The 20,617-nt window shown below is 41.5% G+C and overlaps 4 protein-coding genes across 4 annotated transcripts; 3 read left to right on the top strand and 1 right to left on the bottom strand.

The window, feature by feature from the left end:
* Positions 1–3,988: 3,988 nt before the first annotated feature.
* Positions 3,989–4,418, top strand: PADG_11082 (uncharacterized protein; the record flags this gene model as incomplete). Its single annotated transcript, XM_010758383.1, has 2 exons — positions 3,989–4,197; positions 4,295–4,418. 2 exons carry the CDS (start codon positions 3,989–3,991, stop codon positions 4,416–4,418), a joined length of 333 nt encoding a protein of 110 aa, XP_010756685.1.
* A 1,554-nt stretch (positions 4,419–5,972) lies between these two features.
* PADG_00330 (uncharacterized protein) lies at positions 5,973–7,343 on the top strand (the record flags this gene model as incomplete). The annotated part of the gene is made up of 3 exons (XM_010757484.1): positions 5,973–6,381; positions 6,473–6,783; positions 6,861–7,343. The coding sequence occupies 3 exons, from the start codon at positions 5,973–5,975 to the stop codon at positions 7,341–7,343; spliced, it is 1,203 nt and encodes a 400-aa protein (XP_010755786.1).
* A 1,715-nt stretch (positions 7,344–9,058) lies between these two features.
* On the top strand, positions 9,059–13,350 carry PADG_00329 (TORC2 complex subunit TSC11; the record flags this gene model as incomplete). Its single annotated transcript, XM_010757483.1, has 4 exons — positions 9,059–10,786; positions 10,861–12,705; positions 12,819–12,985; positions 13,113–13,350. The coding sequence occupies 4 exons, from the start codon at positions 9,059–9,061 to the stop codon at positions 13,348–13,350; spliced, it is 3,978 nt and encodes a 1,325-aa protein (XP_010755785.1).
* Positions 13,351–15,131: 1,781 nt separating this feature from the next.
* PADG_11081 (uncharacterized protein) lies at positions 15,132–20,120 on the bottom strand (the record flags this gene model as incomplete). The annotated part of the gene is made up of 8 exons (XM_010758382.1): positions 15,132–16,513; positions 16,617–16,929; positions 17,012–17,034; positions 17,536–18,114; positions 18,256–19,297; positions 19,393–19,804; positions 19,913–19,991; positions 20,072–20,120. The coding sequence occupies 8 exons, from the start codon at positions 20,118–20,120 to the stop codon at positions 15,132–15,134; spliced, it is 3,879 nt and encodes a 1,292-aa protein (XP_010756684.1).
* Between the last annotated feature and the right edge of the window lie 497 nt (positions 20,121–20,617).

Here is a 20,617-nt window from a genome sequence, read left to right as displayed (position 1 = left end):
TACTAAGTATTAGTCATCATAACTTCAGATTACTTATAATTTCTTCAAACTTATAAATAATTCAGTCAATTTTTTATATAGATATACGTGATATAAATAAATAAACTATCAAAAAGAAGTATAAAAAGCACTATAACTAATATAAAAAAAATAAAAAAATAGATACTAGAAGTATTAAAAAGTGAGAAAATAATAAATAAAAATATAAATATAGAATTAAATATTTATTAATTACTAAATTTCTTAAAAAAAAATTTAAAATATTTAAAATATTTATATATATAAATAAATAATAATATATTTTAACTATACTTTTTTATAAAATGAAAAAATAATAGTAACATAAGAGCAAGAAGTTAGTTTTAAAAAAATTTTAATATTATAATTTATATTAAACTCTAAAAGTTCTTATAATATTATATATTTAAAAATATTAAAATTTTTAAATTATAATTATATAAAAGAAAAAAAGATTTATATTTATTATTATAAAGTCTTTATTTTTAATAATTACTTTAGTATATATTAAAAATAAACTTTAATTATTTTATATATAGTTACAAAATTTTTAAAAATAGTTATTATTATTTTATTTATTTTAAAATGTTATTTAGTAAAGAGTATATATTTTATTTTTAATAATTAATATATTTAATTTTATATAATAATGATAAGTTAAGTATTATAATTAAAAATAATTAGTTTTAAAATATTACTAATTTAATAAAATAAATATTAAATAAAATATATTAGTAACTATTTTATATTTATCTTTTTATAAAACTTAATAACTATTTTTTTTCAAATAGTTTATAATAATTATAATATTTTTATATTTATTACTCAAAATTAGTTTTATATTAAAATTAATAAGTAAGTTTTATTAAATGTAATTAAAAATATATAAAAATTTAAATATATTTTTTGATACTATCTTTAAGTAGTAATTAACTTATAGATATAATAATTATATAGTATTTGATAATATTTAATATATTAATTAAAAAAAATTTTAAATTATAATTTTATTTAAAATTTTTTAATCTAAATATTTTATAAGTATTAAATAATATATCTATTATAAAAAATATATTTAAAGAGATTTAAAGTTAAAAATTTTATTATCCTTAATATAAGTAAAGTTTTTTTAATAGTATATTTAATAAATATAATAAATAAAATAATAAAAATTTAAATTTTATTTTTAATTAAATTCTCTATATATTAAATTTAATATTTAAATATAATTTATTTTTATTTTTATATCTTATTTATATTAAAAATATTCTAATATTAAATTTTTTTATAATAATAATACTTACTATACTATATTTATAAAATATAATAGTTTAATTAAAAATTTTTATTAAACTCTAAAATTAATTTTTTATAATTTTTATAATTTTATTTATTTATTATTACAATTATTAAAAATTATTAATAAATATTTAAAGTATTTAGAATAATATATTAGTTAAATCTATTAAATGATAATATAGAAATATAAAGTTAAATATTCAGCTATTAAATAATATAATTAAATTAAAATAATATTATTTTAGTAATTTTAAAATTACTTTGATTATTTTAAACTTTAAAGTTTTTATACAAATTATAAAATAAAGTTTTTAAAAAATTAATCTTGTAAATAATATTAATTTTAAATTATATTTACTATTAAACTAAATTTTTATATACTACTTATTTTAGTATTATAAAAATATCTATATCTAATAATTATAAAAAATATAATAAATAAAAAAATATATAATAATAAATAATTACTCTATTTATTTAAAATAAAAAAAATAAAATAATTAATTTAATATAATTTTAGTTATAAAATAAATATTATATAAATTATTATAAGATTTATTTTATAAATAATTTAATTATTAAAATTAATATTAAGTTTTCAATTATTTAAAAAAATTTAAAATTAGTTTTTTAATAGATTTTAATTTTTAAGAATATTATATAAAAGTAAAATTTACTTTAATATATTGATTGATTTAATTACAATTATTTATTTTTAATTTTTAAACTATAAAAGCTTAGTCAATTATATAGTTCTTATTATTAATAATAATTTTAATAACTAATGTAATTTCACACTGAGTGAGACATCTCAGTGAGTGAGACATCATTTCAAAATATCATCTAATTTAACTACCCATCCACTTCAATGTACAATTATGCCATCAATTTGCAATAAAAATTTTTCAAATTCTATTGAGAGAGAGAGGAGGCTTGAACTTGCAATAAAATCTATTCAAAATGATGAAAAACTTTCAATTTGTGAAGCTGCCTGCCTATTTGATGTTTCATCTTCTACTTTTGATCATCAACTGAGTGGCAGACCTGCACAGGTGAATTTACACTCAAATTCACACAAATTGACACAGACTGAAGAGAATAGGCTAGTTGAATTGATGCTGGACCATGTTAAACAAGGATTTCCCCCCCAGTCAGCATTTGTTGAGGATATGGCTAATTATCTTCTTATCTTACAGAATTCTATCATCTCTACCACCTCTTCTCCCTGGGTCAGCAAGAACTGGATTTCAAGACTGATTAAATGCTGTACAGAGCTTCAAAGCTGCTATTCCAGATGCTGTAATCATGAATTGTTAACCGGACTTGGCTCCGTTACAGCAAGCGTTCACCTGAGTCGATTAAGGTCAGGTCGACTAAGTGCCTTATCGTGTTTGATCACTGTAGGAAGGTCGGCTGCCACTAGAATTGGACAATAGAAATATTGATCTCTATTACCGATAATAGCTAAGGCGGGTGTCTAAGACTCTAATGATCTGTAAGAGATGTAGACGCGGTAGAAGGGTATCCCAAGGGAACCAAAACTATGGTTATAACTGAATAGGATAGTTGGAAGGTAGAGTGTTCTCAAAGTGTAATGAAATTGATCGTGATCAAGAAGATAAGCTTCCTTGATCCTAAGGGTAATGAGCGTCTTTATATACATGGTGAAATCCTCTGGTAGATCTGGTAGATCTGGTATACTGATCATACCAATCTATCAGTCACGTGATCTATACCCTCTCCGGAAACACGTCCTGCCGTTCCGTCGCTTAGTCTCCGTCAGCCCTCTCTTTAGGTTTATTCCTACCCAATGATTCCTCGATTGTTCATGCGGGGTGTTCCCTTAGGTTTGTAACATGAATGAGCCAAATGTGAAGATATCAGAGTTATACAGGATTGGTTTAAGATCTTGGAGGCTAAAATTACTGAGCATGGGATTCTGTCAGAGAATATATACAACTTTGATGAGACTGACTTTGTCATGGGGCTCTGTGCCACTACTAAAGTCATCACTAGTGCTGAGCACTATGGCTGGGCAAAGCTTCTACAGTCTGGGAATTGTGAATGAGTGACTGTGATTGAGGCAGTCAACGCATCAGAATGGACCCTATCCTCATACATCATTCTCAAAGGGCAGATTCTACAGGAAGGCTGGTTTGACAGGCTCCCAGACAGCTGGAGACTTGATGTTAGCCCTAATGGTTGGACTATGGATGAGATAGAAGTCAAATGGCTTACTAGGCCGTTTATTCCTACTGCAAATCCACACAGGGTTAGCACTCATAGTCTTCTTATTCTGGATGAGCACAGCAGTCATTTTACCTCAGAATTCAATCATATCTACAAGGATAATGCTATTATATGTCTTTGCATGCCACCTCATTCATCATATCTCTTATAGCCACTAGACATGGGTGTTTTTGCAGTTTTAAAGTGAGCATATGAGGGTCTAATTCAATAATGAATGCAGCTAGGATTTAATGCTATTTGAAAGACAGATTTCTTAGAGACTTATCCTGCAGCACACACTGAAGCCTTCAAACTGCAGACTATTCAAAATGGCTTCAAAGCTACTAGAATAGTGCTCTTTCAGCCTGACTACATTCTCCAGTAGCTGGATATTCAACTCTGGACTTCTACCCTCTCACACAGCAGCTCTAGCAATTCAAACATGTTCTGGATGCTTCAAACATATAGAAATCCCCAGCAATTACACCAGCAGGCAAATAAGATCAAATACTTAGTAAAAGGTCAGTCTCAAGGCTTTGTGGAAGACTTTGATCAAATTATCAAGGCCTGTGAACATGGAATGGTCAGCACCACTATTTTAAAAAAGCAATACCAGGATATATTCAATGTGAATGAGATAGAAAAGCAAAAGTGGACTAGATTTAAATATTAGATTCAACATGCAGGGGGTCTTACTAGGTAGGAAGCTCAGAATCTTATTATTCCATCTACTGCATCTGTTGAACAGTCTGTCATTCAATCTTCTGAGTCTGCAGTTTCTGGGCCTAGATCACACTCAGAAGCATCACAGCAGTGCAGCAACTGCAATTTACCTGGTCAAAAGAGAACAAGATGCTCTCAATCTAGTGTAATTTATTTTAATTTAATTAGAGATGGGTGGGTGTAGATATTTCAGATTAAAATCTAGTTAGTTGAGATACAATGATTTTGATGTCTCACTCACTGAGATGTCTCACTTAGTGTGAAATTACATTAATAGTTAATTAATTAGTTAATTAATATATAATTTTATTATAAAATTAATTTTATCAAAGTTATATATATTCTTTGATAAAATTTTATATATAATAAAAATATAATTAACAATATTCTTAATAAATATTAACTAAAAAATAAATTCATATTTAATTTAATTTAATATTTATTTAAATAGTTTATTTTCTTCAATATAAATTAATTTTATTAACTTTATATATAGATTTATATAAATAATTTAATCATTGAGTTGATAATTTAAAGTAGAGAATAATTTATTAAATACATATGCAGCTTTATCAATTTTATTTTTTATTTTTTCAAGTATTTAATACAAGTTTAATTATCCCCTCTCTTTCAAGAGAATTTAAAGTGTTTTTATTATGAATTGATGATATAATTGTACATTGAAATGAATAAGTACCTAGTTAAATAATAAGATAATTTAAATTAATGATTCACTCTACTTGAGAAATACATTATTAAAATTAATAAATTTCATTTTATACTTTTTTGACTTTATTTTATTGTTATTTACTATTTTAAATTAAGAAGAGAATCTTTCAATATTCTATTTAGATACAACACATTCATCTCACTTAGTTCTACTCCTGTACTCTTTCAAAATAAGCTTTTATCTGATAAAAAGTGACAGAAAGTAAATTGCATGTAATATGTATCTTATATAACATATTTTTAATGAATTTTATTTGCTTCTTCTACTACTTCTTCTCTTCTTTTCCAGTACAGAGAGAACGTTGGCAGCATCGGCCAGCGCCGACGCCCGGAGCTATAGTCCTAGTGTCTGTGATTAACTTATCATTGCTGAGGATGAGATCCTTCATCCGCTTATGACATTTAGGTCCTAGCATAGACTCTGTCTAAGCGAGCCGGTTTTTGAAGGATGCTTTTCGGGGAGGTGGGTGTGGATGATCTCTGCATGACTCTCATTATTCATCGTGGGATGCAGTGCCAAATAAATATCACAATATCCCATTTGATGAGATAACTAGTTCAAGTGATGGATGATGGTTTTATTACGCCTTTCCACCGCTTCAGAGTCATCATCAATTGATGCCGTCATTCTTAATAAAGCTTGGGATGCTCAATCAACGGCTGTTCTTGACACAGCTTAACTGCCACCCAGGAATTCTTTACCGTCATCTCCATTAAGATGATGTTGTTTAGTTGTCTACGCTGAAACTGGACCATTGAGTTGAGCTATAACTAATATATGCTCGCATGTATATGCTTATCTGCATATGTTCAATGGAGATGCTTAAAGGAACACTGGGCGGTTGTCAGGACAGAAATGTTGCATGGCAACCAGGCTGAGAGATGTGCTGCTCTTCTGGAAGAAGCTCTCACATCTTTCTTTTTTCTTCTCATTCAACAACTATACCCTTCACATTCATAGTTATGACATAGTCATGGTGGTCATGTCTGTTCCACCATGTGGAGAGTCGAAAGCTGATCCTCAACCTCAGAGCTCAATGGAACAAGCCCTGAAGACAGCTGAGCTGGAAGAGGCCAGTCTCATCTTTCATAATTTGATCAGCTACTGCGAATTCATGCAGGGCAGCAAACCATATCAGAGACCCACTCTTGTTCGCCTGACATATGAGTATTCTCTTTCAAAAGCCACATTTCTCAAACTGTTTTTCACCCACTTGGACAACACTCAGGATCAAAGCATTGAGGGATCTTCTCCAGTTTTTGCCAATGGCCTGTCCAGATTTTCGAGCTTCGGCTCCCAGGCTACCCCGGTGCAGAAGAGCGAGGCTGTAGCAGCAATAGACTCTTTCGCACAATATCTTGTTGATAGTTTGTATCTCCCGAGTACGTACGACTGCACATTTTGATCACTGATTCCACTAACATCTGCGCTATCTCGCTACTTATGCGCAGCCTAACTCGGATTTATTTATAGTCAAGGCTGGAGGGGCCAGGCTGCCACGGCGGAACGCAGCTCGCTCGCGTTTATCAGATCCCTCGCTTGCAAATGCAGTTGGATCACCAGCAAATTTGTCTGCTCTTCGCCGTAATTGTCTCGCTCGGGATCGTAACCGGTGTGTGGTTACGAACGATTTTAACATCGAGATTTTGGAGAGAAGGAAGCGAAACACTTCTACTTTCAGAAATGTAGTTTACACACCTGGCACCCTTTCACGTCTTGCGGTCTCGCACATTATACCCTATGCAATCATGTCAGGAACGACTGTTGACGGAGAGGTTCAGTTGGTATGTGAAGATTTTCCATTCCCCAATTACACGCGTTTAGCTCTCCCTAACCTCATCCCTAACCCTGGCTACAATAGAACGATTCCAAGAAAACCGCACAGTTGTTACTCAACATGCTGGATCCAGATGTGCTTAAGTCGATTGAGGGACTGAATATCCATCACCCAAGTAATGCCATTACCCTGACAGCCGAGATTTACGAGTGCTTTGCTCTCTTCCAAATATCCTTCGAAGCCACGGATGGTGAGGCTGCTGCTGCTGCTGATGGTTCGACTCATCCCAGACACACGTACACAATACGTGAATCTAGCACTTTGGACTTCGAACAAACCGATTTCCCTGTGACAAGAACTCTGCTGTTCTCGGAAGATAACATCTTTGACCCGCCATCCGCAAGACTGCTTGCTCTGCACCGGGCAATTGCTATTATCCTTGACCGTAGTGGTGCCGGAGATTACATCAATAAGATACTGCGTGATAGTAAGAACGAATCGTCGTGTGATGAAGGCTCCACGGAAATCGGACGTATTGCGAACTTGATAGTGGATGGATGGCTCTGACTGGGTGACGGATTGATTTCTCTTTGATTTCTCTTTCTCTTTCTCTATCTTTTCTCTTTTCTCCTTCATGTTCTCAGGGATACCCGAGTTCTCTCTTCCACATCGACAGAGTGGTCGGATTGACGCGGTGACAGCTTGAATTTACTCTCTTTCTCTCTATGTTCTCGGTTAATACCTGGCTCTCTATTCCACATGGATAGAGTAATTTACTGGAATAACTCTACTCTGTCTCATTTCCTGCTGCTCATAGTTTTCTTCTATCTACACTCAACAATATAAATGTTGTCCCTTTTTTTTTTTGTTGTCACGAACTTGGAACTCGTTTTGCCATGACGTCGGATCCTGGTCAGCTAACAAGAATGTAGGGTATAGTAGAATAGCACTGAAATATTTTTCAAGCCGGGAACATGCTTGGGTCAAAAGCGATCAACCGGGCCTCATGTCCACATAGCTGATGTTGGACAAAAGCATATCTTTTCCGAGTGATTTCTGGACGTTCTCCCGAAAGGAAATCTGGAATCTCTCGCAGTAGCAAGATGTTTAGGCTTGAGTTATCGCTGGAAGGCGAGCAGAAGAGCGAGAGGTTATAAGGGAGTTAGCAGTGGAGGGGCCATGATATATGTATTTACTGCGTTCAGCAAAGATCAAATCCGTCAACCCAAATGTATGGTCAGTTAGAGCTTGTCCTATTCATCCAGGGATCCCTGCCCGGAAGATGACGTGCAGATTTGTTCTAGGTTGACCTCAGGGATCATTTCAAGCATGGCGCGCGCCAGACCCGTCCGTTCGTCTTTGGAAAGGGTTAATTATGTATATGCTAGGTGATTGTTGGACAGAGATCCAACAACGTCGGAAGAGGATTTTCAGCTATAATTAAAACAGGCTGGATGCTGGTTCCAGATAAATAATGAACTTGTATGTACGGAGTAGACGATAATAACTATATAACCTGGCTGGCTCAAGCCATGTCACCCTTGAAACAATCCACATAAAAGACTTCCGTACTGCGTAGTGTTTCTCGCGATAAATATGGCAACAACAAAGAAGGGGTTTCAATAAGGTAATCAATACTTTTGAAGAAGAGAATATGATATAAATAGAGGAGTAGATGTAGATGTGTAGATGCGTAGATGTGTAGATGTGCAGATGTGTTTCTCGTTGCGGTTAAATAGCTGCTGCCAAGGCTCATTGCTCAGCCGCCTTCCCAAATTCCCAGCACTGGGGTTGAGGTTCGCCTGACGTTGATCACGATAACATCCCATCACCGAGAACCTCACTGAACGACAACGACAACAATGACAATAATATATGGAGGGGCATTTCCATACTGTGCTGTAGAAACTGACTTCTTGCAACGTGTATTTGTCTCTCTCTTGATATCTCCCAGCTTCTTTGCACAGCTTAGCGGCCGTCCTGTGGCGCTCTCTCTCCTCGTTCTCTCGGGGCCTCACGACTGGGAACAGACAGTCTGCTAAGAGAAACCTTGACTCCGCCGCCGCTGATATCGATCGATCCACCAACTATCACCCCAACCCCAACCCCAACCCCAACCCCACCCCCATGACCTCTTCCGCCCCTGCCTCAGTGAACACTGATTCGACACCAGATATCTAACTCGAGATAACTCTGACAGTCCCCAATGCAACGTCATACCTCCCGTGCTTCTCAAGGGCGATACAGGGGACTCGGCTACTACCTCTACTAGATGGAGATCCATGGCGTCAAAATATGATCCGGCTTCCTCTGCGACGCCAACCCAGCACCGCGTGCTGAAAGACGGGACTTCCTTTTCAAGCCAGGAGGAAGGCTCCACCGATGGAAGCTGTCACGATGTTGCCTCCAAGTCCTCCAAGAATGGCAAACCCTCCGCGACCAGCAGCAGTAACTTCGGGCCCCGCGGTGCCTCTCTCAACACCTCCGGTCCTCTACCGGGCAGTTTCAGTTCCGATTTGAAAACCGTCAACACCGTGCGCAGTATTACCCCGAGACCTGAGCTCCCTTTTCTTTCCCGTTCCATTGCTCTCGATGGAGCCAACGTTTCATCAACCGCGGAGGAGCGCCAGGCCGTTCTCCGCGGCAAGATCGCGAAGGAACTGAAGATTAAAGTTGGGACGGAGAATATGCTGGAGGCGCTGTTGGCGAAGAATCTGAAGCAGACCAAGGAACAACGGCTGAAGGTCGAGTCGGAGCTTAGCTCGTCGAATATGAAAATCGCACAGCTGCGACACGAACTAGAAGAGGAGCTGTTGCGGGCACAGGCCCAAACATCACCCCCTGCAGGCCGTTTATCTGCCATGTTCCATGGCAGCCCACTGCGATCACCTTCTATGGCATCACAGGGCCCGGACGAGGGGATGGAGAATGGGGACGTGGAGACGGAATCACCGACCTACGTCCTTTCAGAAACCCTACAGGAGCTGGAGACAAAGGATATGGTGTCGGATTACTACGTGGAACGCGCTAATAGTCTTGTGGAGTTGTTTAAGAGGCATCCAACGTTAAAATATGACCTGGCCTGGCATGTTTTTGGCTTGCGGGTTCAGGTGATGTTACTTAGCAATAGCAGGGATGTCGTCGCGGCCGGATACCGGCTTACACGTTATGCGATTGCCGATCGAAGGTCCATCCAAATAATTAGGTCCCTACATACGGATGAATTGGTCATGCTGTCCCTTGCGAAGGAGACTAAAGCTACCATGGAACGTGAACAGGCGCTGAAATTTGTCAGGGCCTTTCTTGATGTTAAAGATGGGGTTCGAGAGATATCACGTGGGGTGGTGAGGACGCTTGTTTCGATCGCTGAACATCGGGATGATCGTCTGAGAAACATCTGTATCATGACACTGACGGAGATCCTTGTGAAAGATCCGGGCCTTCTATTTTCTGCGGGAGGCATTGGTATTTTGAACGATGCTCTCGGGGAAGGGCTTTTTGGCGCCTCGGAGAGTCTGGCAGCCGGCTTTATACATATTCTAGACACTCCTTGCAGCAGGAAATATCTCCGCGCCGGCTGTGAGTTGGAAGGTGTTTTCGCTGCTTTCACCGACCCATTTGGGGATAGCAATCACCATGCAAGACTAAAATCATCTGCCAAAGTCATCTCCTCAATGCTCAAAACTTGGCCGGGCCTGTTAACGCTATTGCACAACAAGGCAAAACCCATTAAATCATTGCTAGATTCTTTGCAATTTCCCGTACCCCAGGCACGAGATTTAATCTTGGAACTTTTATTTGATGCTCTCCGCATTAAACCTCCGTCATGGTCATCCTCGTTCCTTGCCGGACGGAGACTAACTACATATGGCAGAGTTACCAATTTGAGATCGGAGCCTGATAGTAAACAACTCCGTGCGTTTTATGAACATGAAAACAACAACTTTGACCTTACAATTCACTTCTCTACTTTAATCCTTGCGGTGCTCATTGAAGCAGGATTGATTAAGGTACTGTTGATTCCAACGTTTAACTCCGTCTACTTTACCAATTGGGGAGAATATAAAACTGACAACATTTTTAGGCTTTGTCAAATCTAATAGAAGACGAAACGGACCTATCACTGAAGAGGAAAAGCACTTTGCTGCTCACTGAGGTATTGAAGCTGGCTCATCATTCTCTACCGCAATCTATCAGTGCCGAGCTTCAGGTTCTTCCTCAACTCCTTCCCTTCGCTAGCTCGCGAGATACTGATAACCAACATGTGTCGACGTCGACTGTTTACCAAATGGAGAGCATCAACCGTACTCTAACTAGATCAGATGGGATGCACGTCTCACCAGGCAAATATATAGTGCACGCCGATATATCTGCTTCATTTCTCAGCTCTGACCAAGGAAAATCCAAACTGAGTCCCACTATGGACGAAGCACAATTCCGGACGGCAATTTTAGATACCCATGTCCTAAGCTCCGTTAATTTCATGAAGTGGAAATGGGATCTAATTCACAGCATCATCGAAGGACCCTTGACAAACCCCAAACGCGTAGATGAAGCAATCAGAGGCTCGAAATTTATGAAACGTCTCATGGGCTTCTATCGCCCGTTTAAGTCTAGGTTTTCTATGATAAGAAACTCGAAGCCGAATCAACGGTATGTCCGTACAGGTTGTGCGCTCATACGCACCCTGCTACAAACCCCCGAAGGTACCAAATATCTAGCGGGAAATAAGCTCCTACGCCAGATTGCCGAGTGCCTTGCCCAAGTCGACCGCATGAGTGGGCTTACATCACCGTCGCCTGTGTTTTCTCGGAACAGCATCAGCGAGACGTTGAGTGGGGGTTACTTTGCGTTACTTGGGACGTTGAGCAGCGAACCAAGCGGGCTCCACATGATGGAGAGATGGCATATGCACAACATGTTTTACCACATCATAGAGCTTAGGGATCGAAATGATCTCATTCAGACTTTGCTTGGAAACATGGATTTCTCCCTCGAAAGTCATCTGCGGATCATCCTTTCCAAGGCTCTAACAACGGGATCAAAGGATATTCGCATTTTTGCGACGAAGCTCTTGCGCAAATACGTTGTGGGGAGTGTTTCGTTCCCCTCTCAGATGGCTGATATTGGAAATGGGGAGTGGGTTGTCAAATTGCTCGTGACCCAGCTCTATGACCCCGATGTCGCTGTTTGCGAAGTCGCCGTTAAAATTCTCGAGGAGGCCTGTAACCAAAGAAGTTGTCTTGAGTACGTGGTCAAATGTCGACCATCCCTAGATCACCTCGGTGAAATTGGTGCACCCTTGCTTCTTCGATTCCTATCCACGTCCGTCGGATATCACTACCTGGATGGCCTCGACTATATCACCCAGGAAATGGACGACTGGTTCCTTGGCCAGAACGACGCATATGTAGGACTTGTCGAAGCATCGCTTTCACGTGCGTATGTCGATCAACCCCGACGCAACAGCTTTGCCTTCGATGACATCGTCGATATGCAGGATATCGGCCTCGTGCCTCCACATTTCTACCGCGAGCTGGCACGGACGACCGAAGGATGTAAGCTTCTCGAGCAGTCTGGCCACTTCGATGAGTTCGCGTATACGATTCGCAACTTTGATTTGGACGAGGAGGATCCCGAGGTCCTTCTTAAGGTTAAAGGGTGTCTGTGGGCGGTAGGGAATATGGGGTCGATGGAACTTAGTGCACCTTTTCTTGAGGAGACGGAGATCGTGGAGTCGGTTGTGAGGATTGCGGAAAATGCGGGGGTGATGACGATGAGGGGGACGGCATTTTTCGTGCTGGGGCTTATTTCTCGGAGTCGGCATGGGATGGAGATGCTTATTGAGGCAGGTTGGGACGCTGCGGTGGATCGCAAGGGGCATTCGCTTGGGTCATGCATTCCTGTGGACTTGAGTAAGCTTTATTCGGTATGTTCTTCCCCAGTTCGCTCGGTTTATTATCTTAGGCTTTTCCCCATAAACTTGACATTTTTGTATTGTTTTTGAGGGTTCTCCAAGCTAAGTAGTATTATATCACACAGGTTTCTTTCCCGGAGTACAAACCCAGCTTCGAGGAAGAACAGGCAGAGAAGGAAAGATTCAAAGAAGCTGCCACGGACTCAGACCCTGTGCGTCAAAAAATACTGAATCTGATAATTGACATGGGCAATACCGTTCTGTCCAAGCGGGCAGCATCAGATCTTCACAAGTAGGTTGACCATTGGCCCATTTCCAACCTTATCCAATAAAATGGAAAGGAAAGGAAAGGAATGAAAAACAGTCAACAATCCCAATGTAAAACTTGCTAACTGTCAAACCCTTTTGTACCTATATAGTCTCAAAGCCAAAAAACCAGAATACTTTCGCCAGATCCCCCTTTTCCGAAAAATCCTGGTCCTGTTCGAGAGTCACCATTTTAGACTTCCCGCACGCCGCTTTGCGCTGGATCTCTTTGACAAGAGCGTCTTGAACCGCATAGTGCGTGGAGAGGGCGTTGACATCGATGATGACGACGACGATAACGACAATGCGTCGGATTCTGATATTCATGTCCACACATCTCTTGAGCCTTAAGTGAAGCAAATTAGATGGGATGAAGATGGAAAGAATAGACGAATATTGCTTTGGTTGCGTTAGGTTATATACGCCTATTGGGAACTTGGGCACTTCACCCCTCCCGAGTTGATATTGATGATTGATCGTACTTTCTTTTCCTCCATCTGTTTCCCGCTGCTGGCTAAGTTGCGTTTTCGTTACGCCCCTCCCTCAAAGTGCTGCTTTTGCCAGTTAATTTGTATGATCTTTGTATTTTTTTTTTCTTTCTTAAACCTACGTTCTGTGGTTACCAGGTTTGCCAGGTTCAGGCGCATTGTGATCTAGCGAGGCACTGGAGTTTTTATGTTGTGGTGCTTTTTTATTCCTTGCATCTATCTGTTTTATTTTATTTTCCTTTGGCAGCGTGGCTCTCGGCAGGAATGGGTGGGTGGGTATGTATATGGGCGGTTGGGTTGACATGGGAGTTTATTTATGTTCAGAGTTCGTTTTCCTGAAGAATGGAAATGGATAAATAAAACAGAACCAAATCAGTATTCAAATTGGCTGAATTCGAGTGCAGAAGTAGCAAGTTAGGCTGCCGTGATCCATATATTTTCAGAGTTTATGAATTAAGATCGTCTTGGGATAATCCCCATCCCGGTTTTGTTTGGATTATTAGGTTTTGTCTATCTCTTTAAGCTCTCCATCTCAATTGTTTTTCCTTTCTCCCGTTCAACCTCAGCGGTTGGTGTCCTGTTGGTGTAAGGTGTTTTCGTGTGTTCTGTTTTGCATGTGTATATGCCCATAACTAATGACCATTTTTCCTCCAGCAGAGAAAATTAACTTCAGCATCAGATAGTGTGATGCGATTATATTACAACCTGAAGAAATGAGAAACGGGAAGAAAATGGAATAGTGTAGATGGCAAAATATCCTCCCCCCGCTCTTTTCATTATCTTGGGACAGTTAACCTAGAATTCTGTCAGAGCTCTTCCTGGAGTTAGGAGGTCCTATTTTCACCTCGTTTTGTTTTACATCATTTCGTCTTTATGAGTAAAGCTCCATACTTTTGCTTTTTGTAGCTGACTGATCTCGAGGCCTCGTAGTTCGTTGGTCCTCTTCCTGGATGCATTGTCGGGAAGCACAACCGTCGAGAGAAATGATAACTAGGTTGGATTCGATTGGATATCATTATCATGGCCACCAGCATCAGTATACGGATCAATATCGCGTGGTATAACAAGCATAACAACACTGGGAGTTTACTATTCCTCAAGGGACGCTCGATGGTTCATTGATCAGGCTTTCCCTTTGCTAATCTGCATAAGATGGTTGGCGTTGATTGTGTCCGCATATAACTATGTGGAGGTTGCATCAGGTCACATCGTTGGAACGACCGGGTTGACAAAATGGAAACGAATAAAAGGACAAGGTGAAAAGAAGCACAAAGTGGAAAGCGGAAAGCGAAATGCTGGAGCCAACAGATGGCTCGTTGTATCATGATATGCGTGGATTAAGAGGGGAAGATGTAAATAACGTGATTAGTGTCAACTAGAGGAGAGCTGGGAGCCGATAAGGTGGTTTATGAAAGTCTGTGAGACGAGATGTGTTCTCAGGATAGGAGGAAAGGTGGAAGGGTGGAAGGGGGGAGAATGGAATGCAGCAGCAGTGGAGGGAGAAAAGGAAGAGGAGCCAATATGATGGCTCAGCAAGCTGGAAAGGGGTAGGAGGTCTTATAATTAAGACAACAGAACACGACCAACAAAATCCATTCCATTTATTCAACGTTAAACGTTCCCATTTCATCCCATTAACCCCTATCACGAATCAACCATCTCATCATCCTCGCTACTACTCTGCCTCCCCTCTTCTTTGTCCTTAATATTACCCGACTCATCAACCCTATCATTCTCTCTATACCTATCCTCAATTTCATCCTCACCTTCATCCTCCCTTCTCACGCCTGCCGGCCTCTCCGCCAACACCTCCTGCTTCCCTCCATCCACTTTCACCTCCGTCTGTCTCTTGTCTTCTGGTGGCGGTGGCAGGGTCTTCGCAAACTTCGAATCAACCTGCGCCCGATGCGAGGCCCGCTTATACCCCTCCGCCTCATCTGGATCCCGTACAACAATTTGAATCTGATGCACCTGCTCCTCCTTGGCTTTGGGGCGTGTCGGAGCCAACCCTGCTTGTGCGATGGTGCGTGCGCGCTCGGGCTTCAGCCGCGTCTTACCAAGGATAGGATAATAATAGGCGGCCTTTTGTTTGAGGCGATAGGGTAGGGCAGATGTTTGGTTCGATGTCTCCCTTGGGTCAAACAGGACGAGTGCGACGTCTTTGTATTTCTGCTCCGGGTGGAGGTTTTGTGAGCTGGTGGCGTAGGTGCGGATACGGTCGTAGCGGTGGTGTCTGAGAATTTCGTCAGTGCCGGTGGATTCATGTGTGTAGTTTTCTTCGTCGTTCCGGTTCGGGTTTAGAACGTTCAGACTGGCTTTTATTTGTGGGGCTGTTTCTTGTTTCTCTGGGAGGAAGAGGTCGTAATCCCAGGGGATAGGGCCTGGGTCCGGGTATAGAGATGGGTTTGCTTTGTGAAGCGCAGTTTTGCTTGCGTGCTCTTTGCTGACGCGCTCTTCGGGCATAGAGGGGACGAGGATCCCGACATCCATACGCTCATCACGTCGCCCCTGAGCTGCTTGGACAGGCGCCTTGTCGAATTTGAATTGCACGTAGCCGCCTGGGTCAGGGAAACCGCCCAGGTCTGGAATGACGGGGTAGAATCCGACTGGTTTGAGTTTCGGATTATCAGGATGAGTGGGGTTTGCCCAGGCGTCAAGTTCTACTTTTGTAGCAAGTAGGCCTTTGATTCTGCTTGCTGTATCTTCACCTTCATGTTTGCTTTCTGGATATGCGATGTCAAATCCCTTTTGAATATATTTTTTAACGTGCATTGGATCATCACGAGAGAGCTTAGTGGGTTTCATCGCACGGGGTGCTGATTTCACGGAGGTGGGAGTGATAAAGGGCACTGCCTTGAGGTTTCCGTCCGCTCCACGACCCGCGGCGCCGGCAGCAATATACTGCGTGCGCCGCAGGAAACTGACGTTTGCATTCTTTGGAGCTGGATTCCGGAGCTGGTCGAGGGTCATAAGAAGGGGAAGATCAGCGGGATCGATTGGGGGGGGATTTTCAGGTGCCATAATAGCTAACCATGAGGAAACAGAGCATGTTAGTTATTGATTATTATTTTAAAACTGAAAATCCAGTTGGCGCTGTTGGAAAACAAGAAAAGAATAGTTTAGACCTACCACTCTCATCTCCTAAATGCAGGCCCGGAATGCCCACTAAATCAATAGGCATGCCACCTTCCGCATCTACGTCAATGTTGGGCTCCTCACGCCGCGCCATAGTTGATGCAAACCCCGGAGTAAGAAAGCGCTCTAGCCCTTCGTGGGGAATCTCGAGGAATTTGGGAGGCATTTCGGGGGGCGGTAAGTCATTGCGATATCGTAAAGAGGCGATGTATTCCTGGTGGTAGCTCTCACCGGAGTGGCCATCTTTTGTTTTTGACATGGCTACTACGGGGAGCAGCCACGGAAGGCTGGCGTAATATGGAAAGTTCTGGCGCAAAGAAGTTAGCTGAAAGTCCATCTGGTTGTGTTGAGAAGTTTGCGACAAGGGAGCTGGATCCTGGGGGTCTCACCAGGAACAATGAAAATGGATTACCTGATGTACGATGGGGGTTGCGTTAACACCTGTAAAATAATTAAGGGTTAAGAGATACGATGACGACTGCGAAAATAGCAACAGTGAAGTGTAGAGACAAATGTTGAGACAAAACATTTGTCTTCAACAAGCGAATCAAATTGATATCGGGAAGCATTCTGCCAACTGTCACCGCAGGCTAGAAATGGGAATGGAGAAATAGTTTTTCCGAGCATCTATCAAACAAAGTACAACAATACGGAGATGACATGTCCAATTTGATGACTTGATTGATTCAACTCATTATGGAGCAGAAAGTTGTAGTCCAGAACTAAGAAGTCTTCACAATTATAAAGATACTCTATTTTTTTTAAAAAAAAAATATATAAGAAAAGCAAAATAAATAAAATAAAATAAAGCAAGAAAATACATTCCCATACGATACAATCAAGACATTAACCATCCCGGCCATCGAAACAGAAATTAAATAAGAACCAACACCCTATCACCAAGCCCACATACACTTATAAGTCATAATCCGGCTCCCCAACCGATCATACTCTAACCTGCCAATCCAACTATCATTCGTCGCATCCAACTTCGCAAAAACACTCGCCCCCTTCCACACCACAACCTGCGGATCCAACTCCCTCGGCGGCGTCCCAACCATAACCGCACTGGCCAACTCAGGCCGCCGAATATGCATCCTCTCTTCCAAGAACGAATGGAACCCCGAAATCAAACTCCCCCCACCAATCACCAACACCCCGCCGAGGAAGTCGGTGAACTTCCTCTCCTCGACGCGTGCCACGCCACCGATGGCCGTGAAGATTGCATTGTCTAGCGGGAAGATGGGGAGGATGTCGTCGCGTTCTTCGACGGTAGGGCGGCGTGGGGTTGTGGAGGGCGCTGGGGCTTGGAAGGCTGGAGCTGGAGTTCCCGGGCCGCCTTGTTGCGGCGTACCGATCGCGTCGGGGGCTGGGGAGCCGGCGACGGAGGAACGTGGGGTTGGGTCTTGGTCTTGTAGACGGCTTATGGCGTTGAGGATTTGGGAACGGCTGGGTGTTGATTGTACGTCGGCGAGGTTTGGTTGAGAGTTACCTGTGCCATTATTGTTGTTGCTGCTGCTGTTGTTGCTGTTGTTGCTGTTGTTGCTGTTGTTGCTGTTGTTGCTGTTGTTGCTGTTGTTGCTGTTGTTGCTGTTGTTGCTGTTGTTGCTGTTGTTGCTGTTGTTGTTGTTACTGTTTGGTGGTGAAGAGGGCGCAATCGCCATGAGGATTTCTGACTGGGCGGCTGAGGTGGGGTCGTTGGGTTGGCCATCATATAAATCGTATGATCGGCTGATTAGCTTTCGACGTCCTTTGAGTTTTTGGGAGACGTCGAATATCTCAGGCTGAAATAGGCCCATTGGTGCAAGGATGACCTCATCGTAGGCCTTGAAGGTGTACTTGCGTGTATCTTGGCCAGATGCCCGAAGATGGAACTCGGACACCTGCACGGAGACGTTGGATTCATTCATCATGCAGAAAATCCTTTTCAATTCTTCAGCCAGTAGGAAGTCGTAGCGACGGTTCAGATTGATATCCTCGTACGGAAAGTGGTCAAAGAGCATCATTTTGATAAATGTCTCAGTCACATCTGCCCCGCCATATTTGAGATTCACACGCGAGCTCTCAATGCACATGCCTTCCTCAACACAGCAAATTGAAGTCTTTTGGGCACCTATATCCACGACACAAGCTGACGTATATCCAGCTCCAAAAGTCCCCGCAAGACTCTCCTGCACAAAGCAGACGCGGGCAAATCCAAATTCTCGCATCAGCATCTCCAAAATCTGCGTAACGTATGCCCGTTCGTAAAGGTCTGGGATAATGAAAACGCAGGAGTACTGGCCCCAGTCCTTTTTGCGGATCAAGTTAAGCTGGGACTTCATGGCCTCTTCGAGGATGAGTGCGATATCTAGAAAGAGCAGGGTCTTGTTGTCGTAGTCTTTTTCATTGAGCCTTCCGTGCCTGATAGGCCAAAATAGCTTATATCGAGGGTTAGAATAGTCTGGTATTCTCAATGCAGCTTCTCCGGTGAGGTACTCAGGGGCTTGCTTTGGGTCAGACGGAACTTCCGTCCATTCAATACGCATTGGATCATTATGCTCAGAGATGGTTTCTGGCACTGTTCTACGATTGTAATTGATCACCATTTCTTTCGAGTTGGGAAGTGTTCGTCTTTTATTTGCACGCATATGTGCTCTGAGTTCTGCACACATTGTAGTGTATTGGGATGAAAACTGCCCATACAATAAAAAGAAATGTCAGTTGTAGCCCATACAATGACCAGCATAACGAATACGGCATGACATGTGACACATATATAGCAACATACCTCAGGTCCAAACATCTTTTCCGGCTCCATAAGCCGTCCATCATCAAGCTTTAAGCGTTTCGGTCTGGGCTCACCACCGTCTTCTTCCGCCTCGTTCTCGTGAGACTTGCGTGCAATGACCATGGGTGTAGTTTTGGGCAACGCGTCACTTGCGAGCCCGATCCGTAGATTCTGGCTTCCAACGTGCATAACGATGATTTTGGAGCCAACCACCTCCTGGGCGGATTCCCCATTCGCGTCGTCCAACCCGGTGTCTCCATCAGCATCTTGCTCGGTGTCTGGAAGTGGGAGCTCTGTTTTAGACATTGCCAGAGCTCTATCTCGATCTTTGGCACTTTTAGTCATGCGATTGCGGGCTTCTTCATTCTGAAGTCGGTAGGCAAGGATTTGGTCATCCCGTTTCAGGTACTCACTAAATGAACCATTTCAAAGTTGCGCGCATATTTGTAAAATTAGTAAACGAAATTTCTCCCTCTAGCCGGTGTATCCGGCGTTGCCCAAGCTTGAAGGAGGGACTTACGTATAATAGTTCTTCTGGTTGATAGCAGGAACCTGTGGCCAGCTCGTAAGGGCCATGTTATTGTGAAATCTCGCCAGCCCTATCAAACACGAAGAGGGATAAGCGCCAGCTCAGTTGAAAGGATCAAGTATGTGCGGGATAAACAAGTATACTACATACCCTCTTTCTTCAGCATCTCCCCACTTGCCCCAGATTTCTTACCCACCATCTTGATATCCTGATTGTCTTAATCCGGTTGCGACGAGAGCGAACGGTGAGAAGTTTCAGGTGCAAATCCGGTCGCGATTGAGGTAATAAATAATGCGATAGCGCAAGCTCTATGACATGAGATGATAGCCAGTATCGTAGACGGAATATCGATTGAGACCTGAATCCGCAGTTGTTCCTTGCAGCAGTTCTCAAAGTACTCTGTCTCCGGTTATTGTTGTCGACTTTTCCACTCTCCCGGAGCTTTGAACAGTGCAATCAGTATCTATCTACACGTCCCTGCCTGGGTTGTATGAAGTAAGCTAGAACCACAATGCAATGCCTCTGCCAGATCTCCTGTATGTAGTGGTATTCAACTGCTTGACAGAGGCGATTGAAGCAGAGTTGCAGCAGAGCTGAACAAGAGTCGATGAGAGTTGATAAATATTTGATGGGGTTGTTTGAAGATCAAAGAAACCACGGTAAATATTTAGCTGGGCTTCAAAGCCGTGAATGCGC

Source organism: Paracoccidioides brasiliensis (assembly GCF_000150735.1).
Source record: "Paracoccidioides brasiliensis Pb18 unplaced genomic scaffold supercont2.1, whole genome shotgun sequence".
Lineage (NCBI taxonomy): Eukaryota > Fungi > Ascomycota > Eurotiomycetes > Onygenales > Ajellomycetaceae > Paracoccidioides > Paracoccidioides brasiliensis.
Note: the sequence above shows the minus strand (reverse complement) of the source record. Positions and strands in the feature narration are given on the sequence as shown.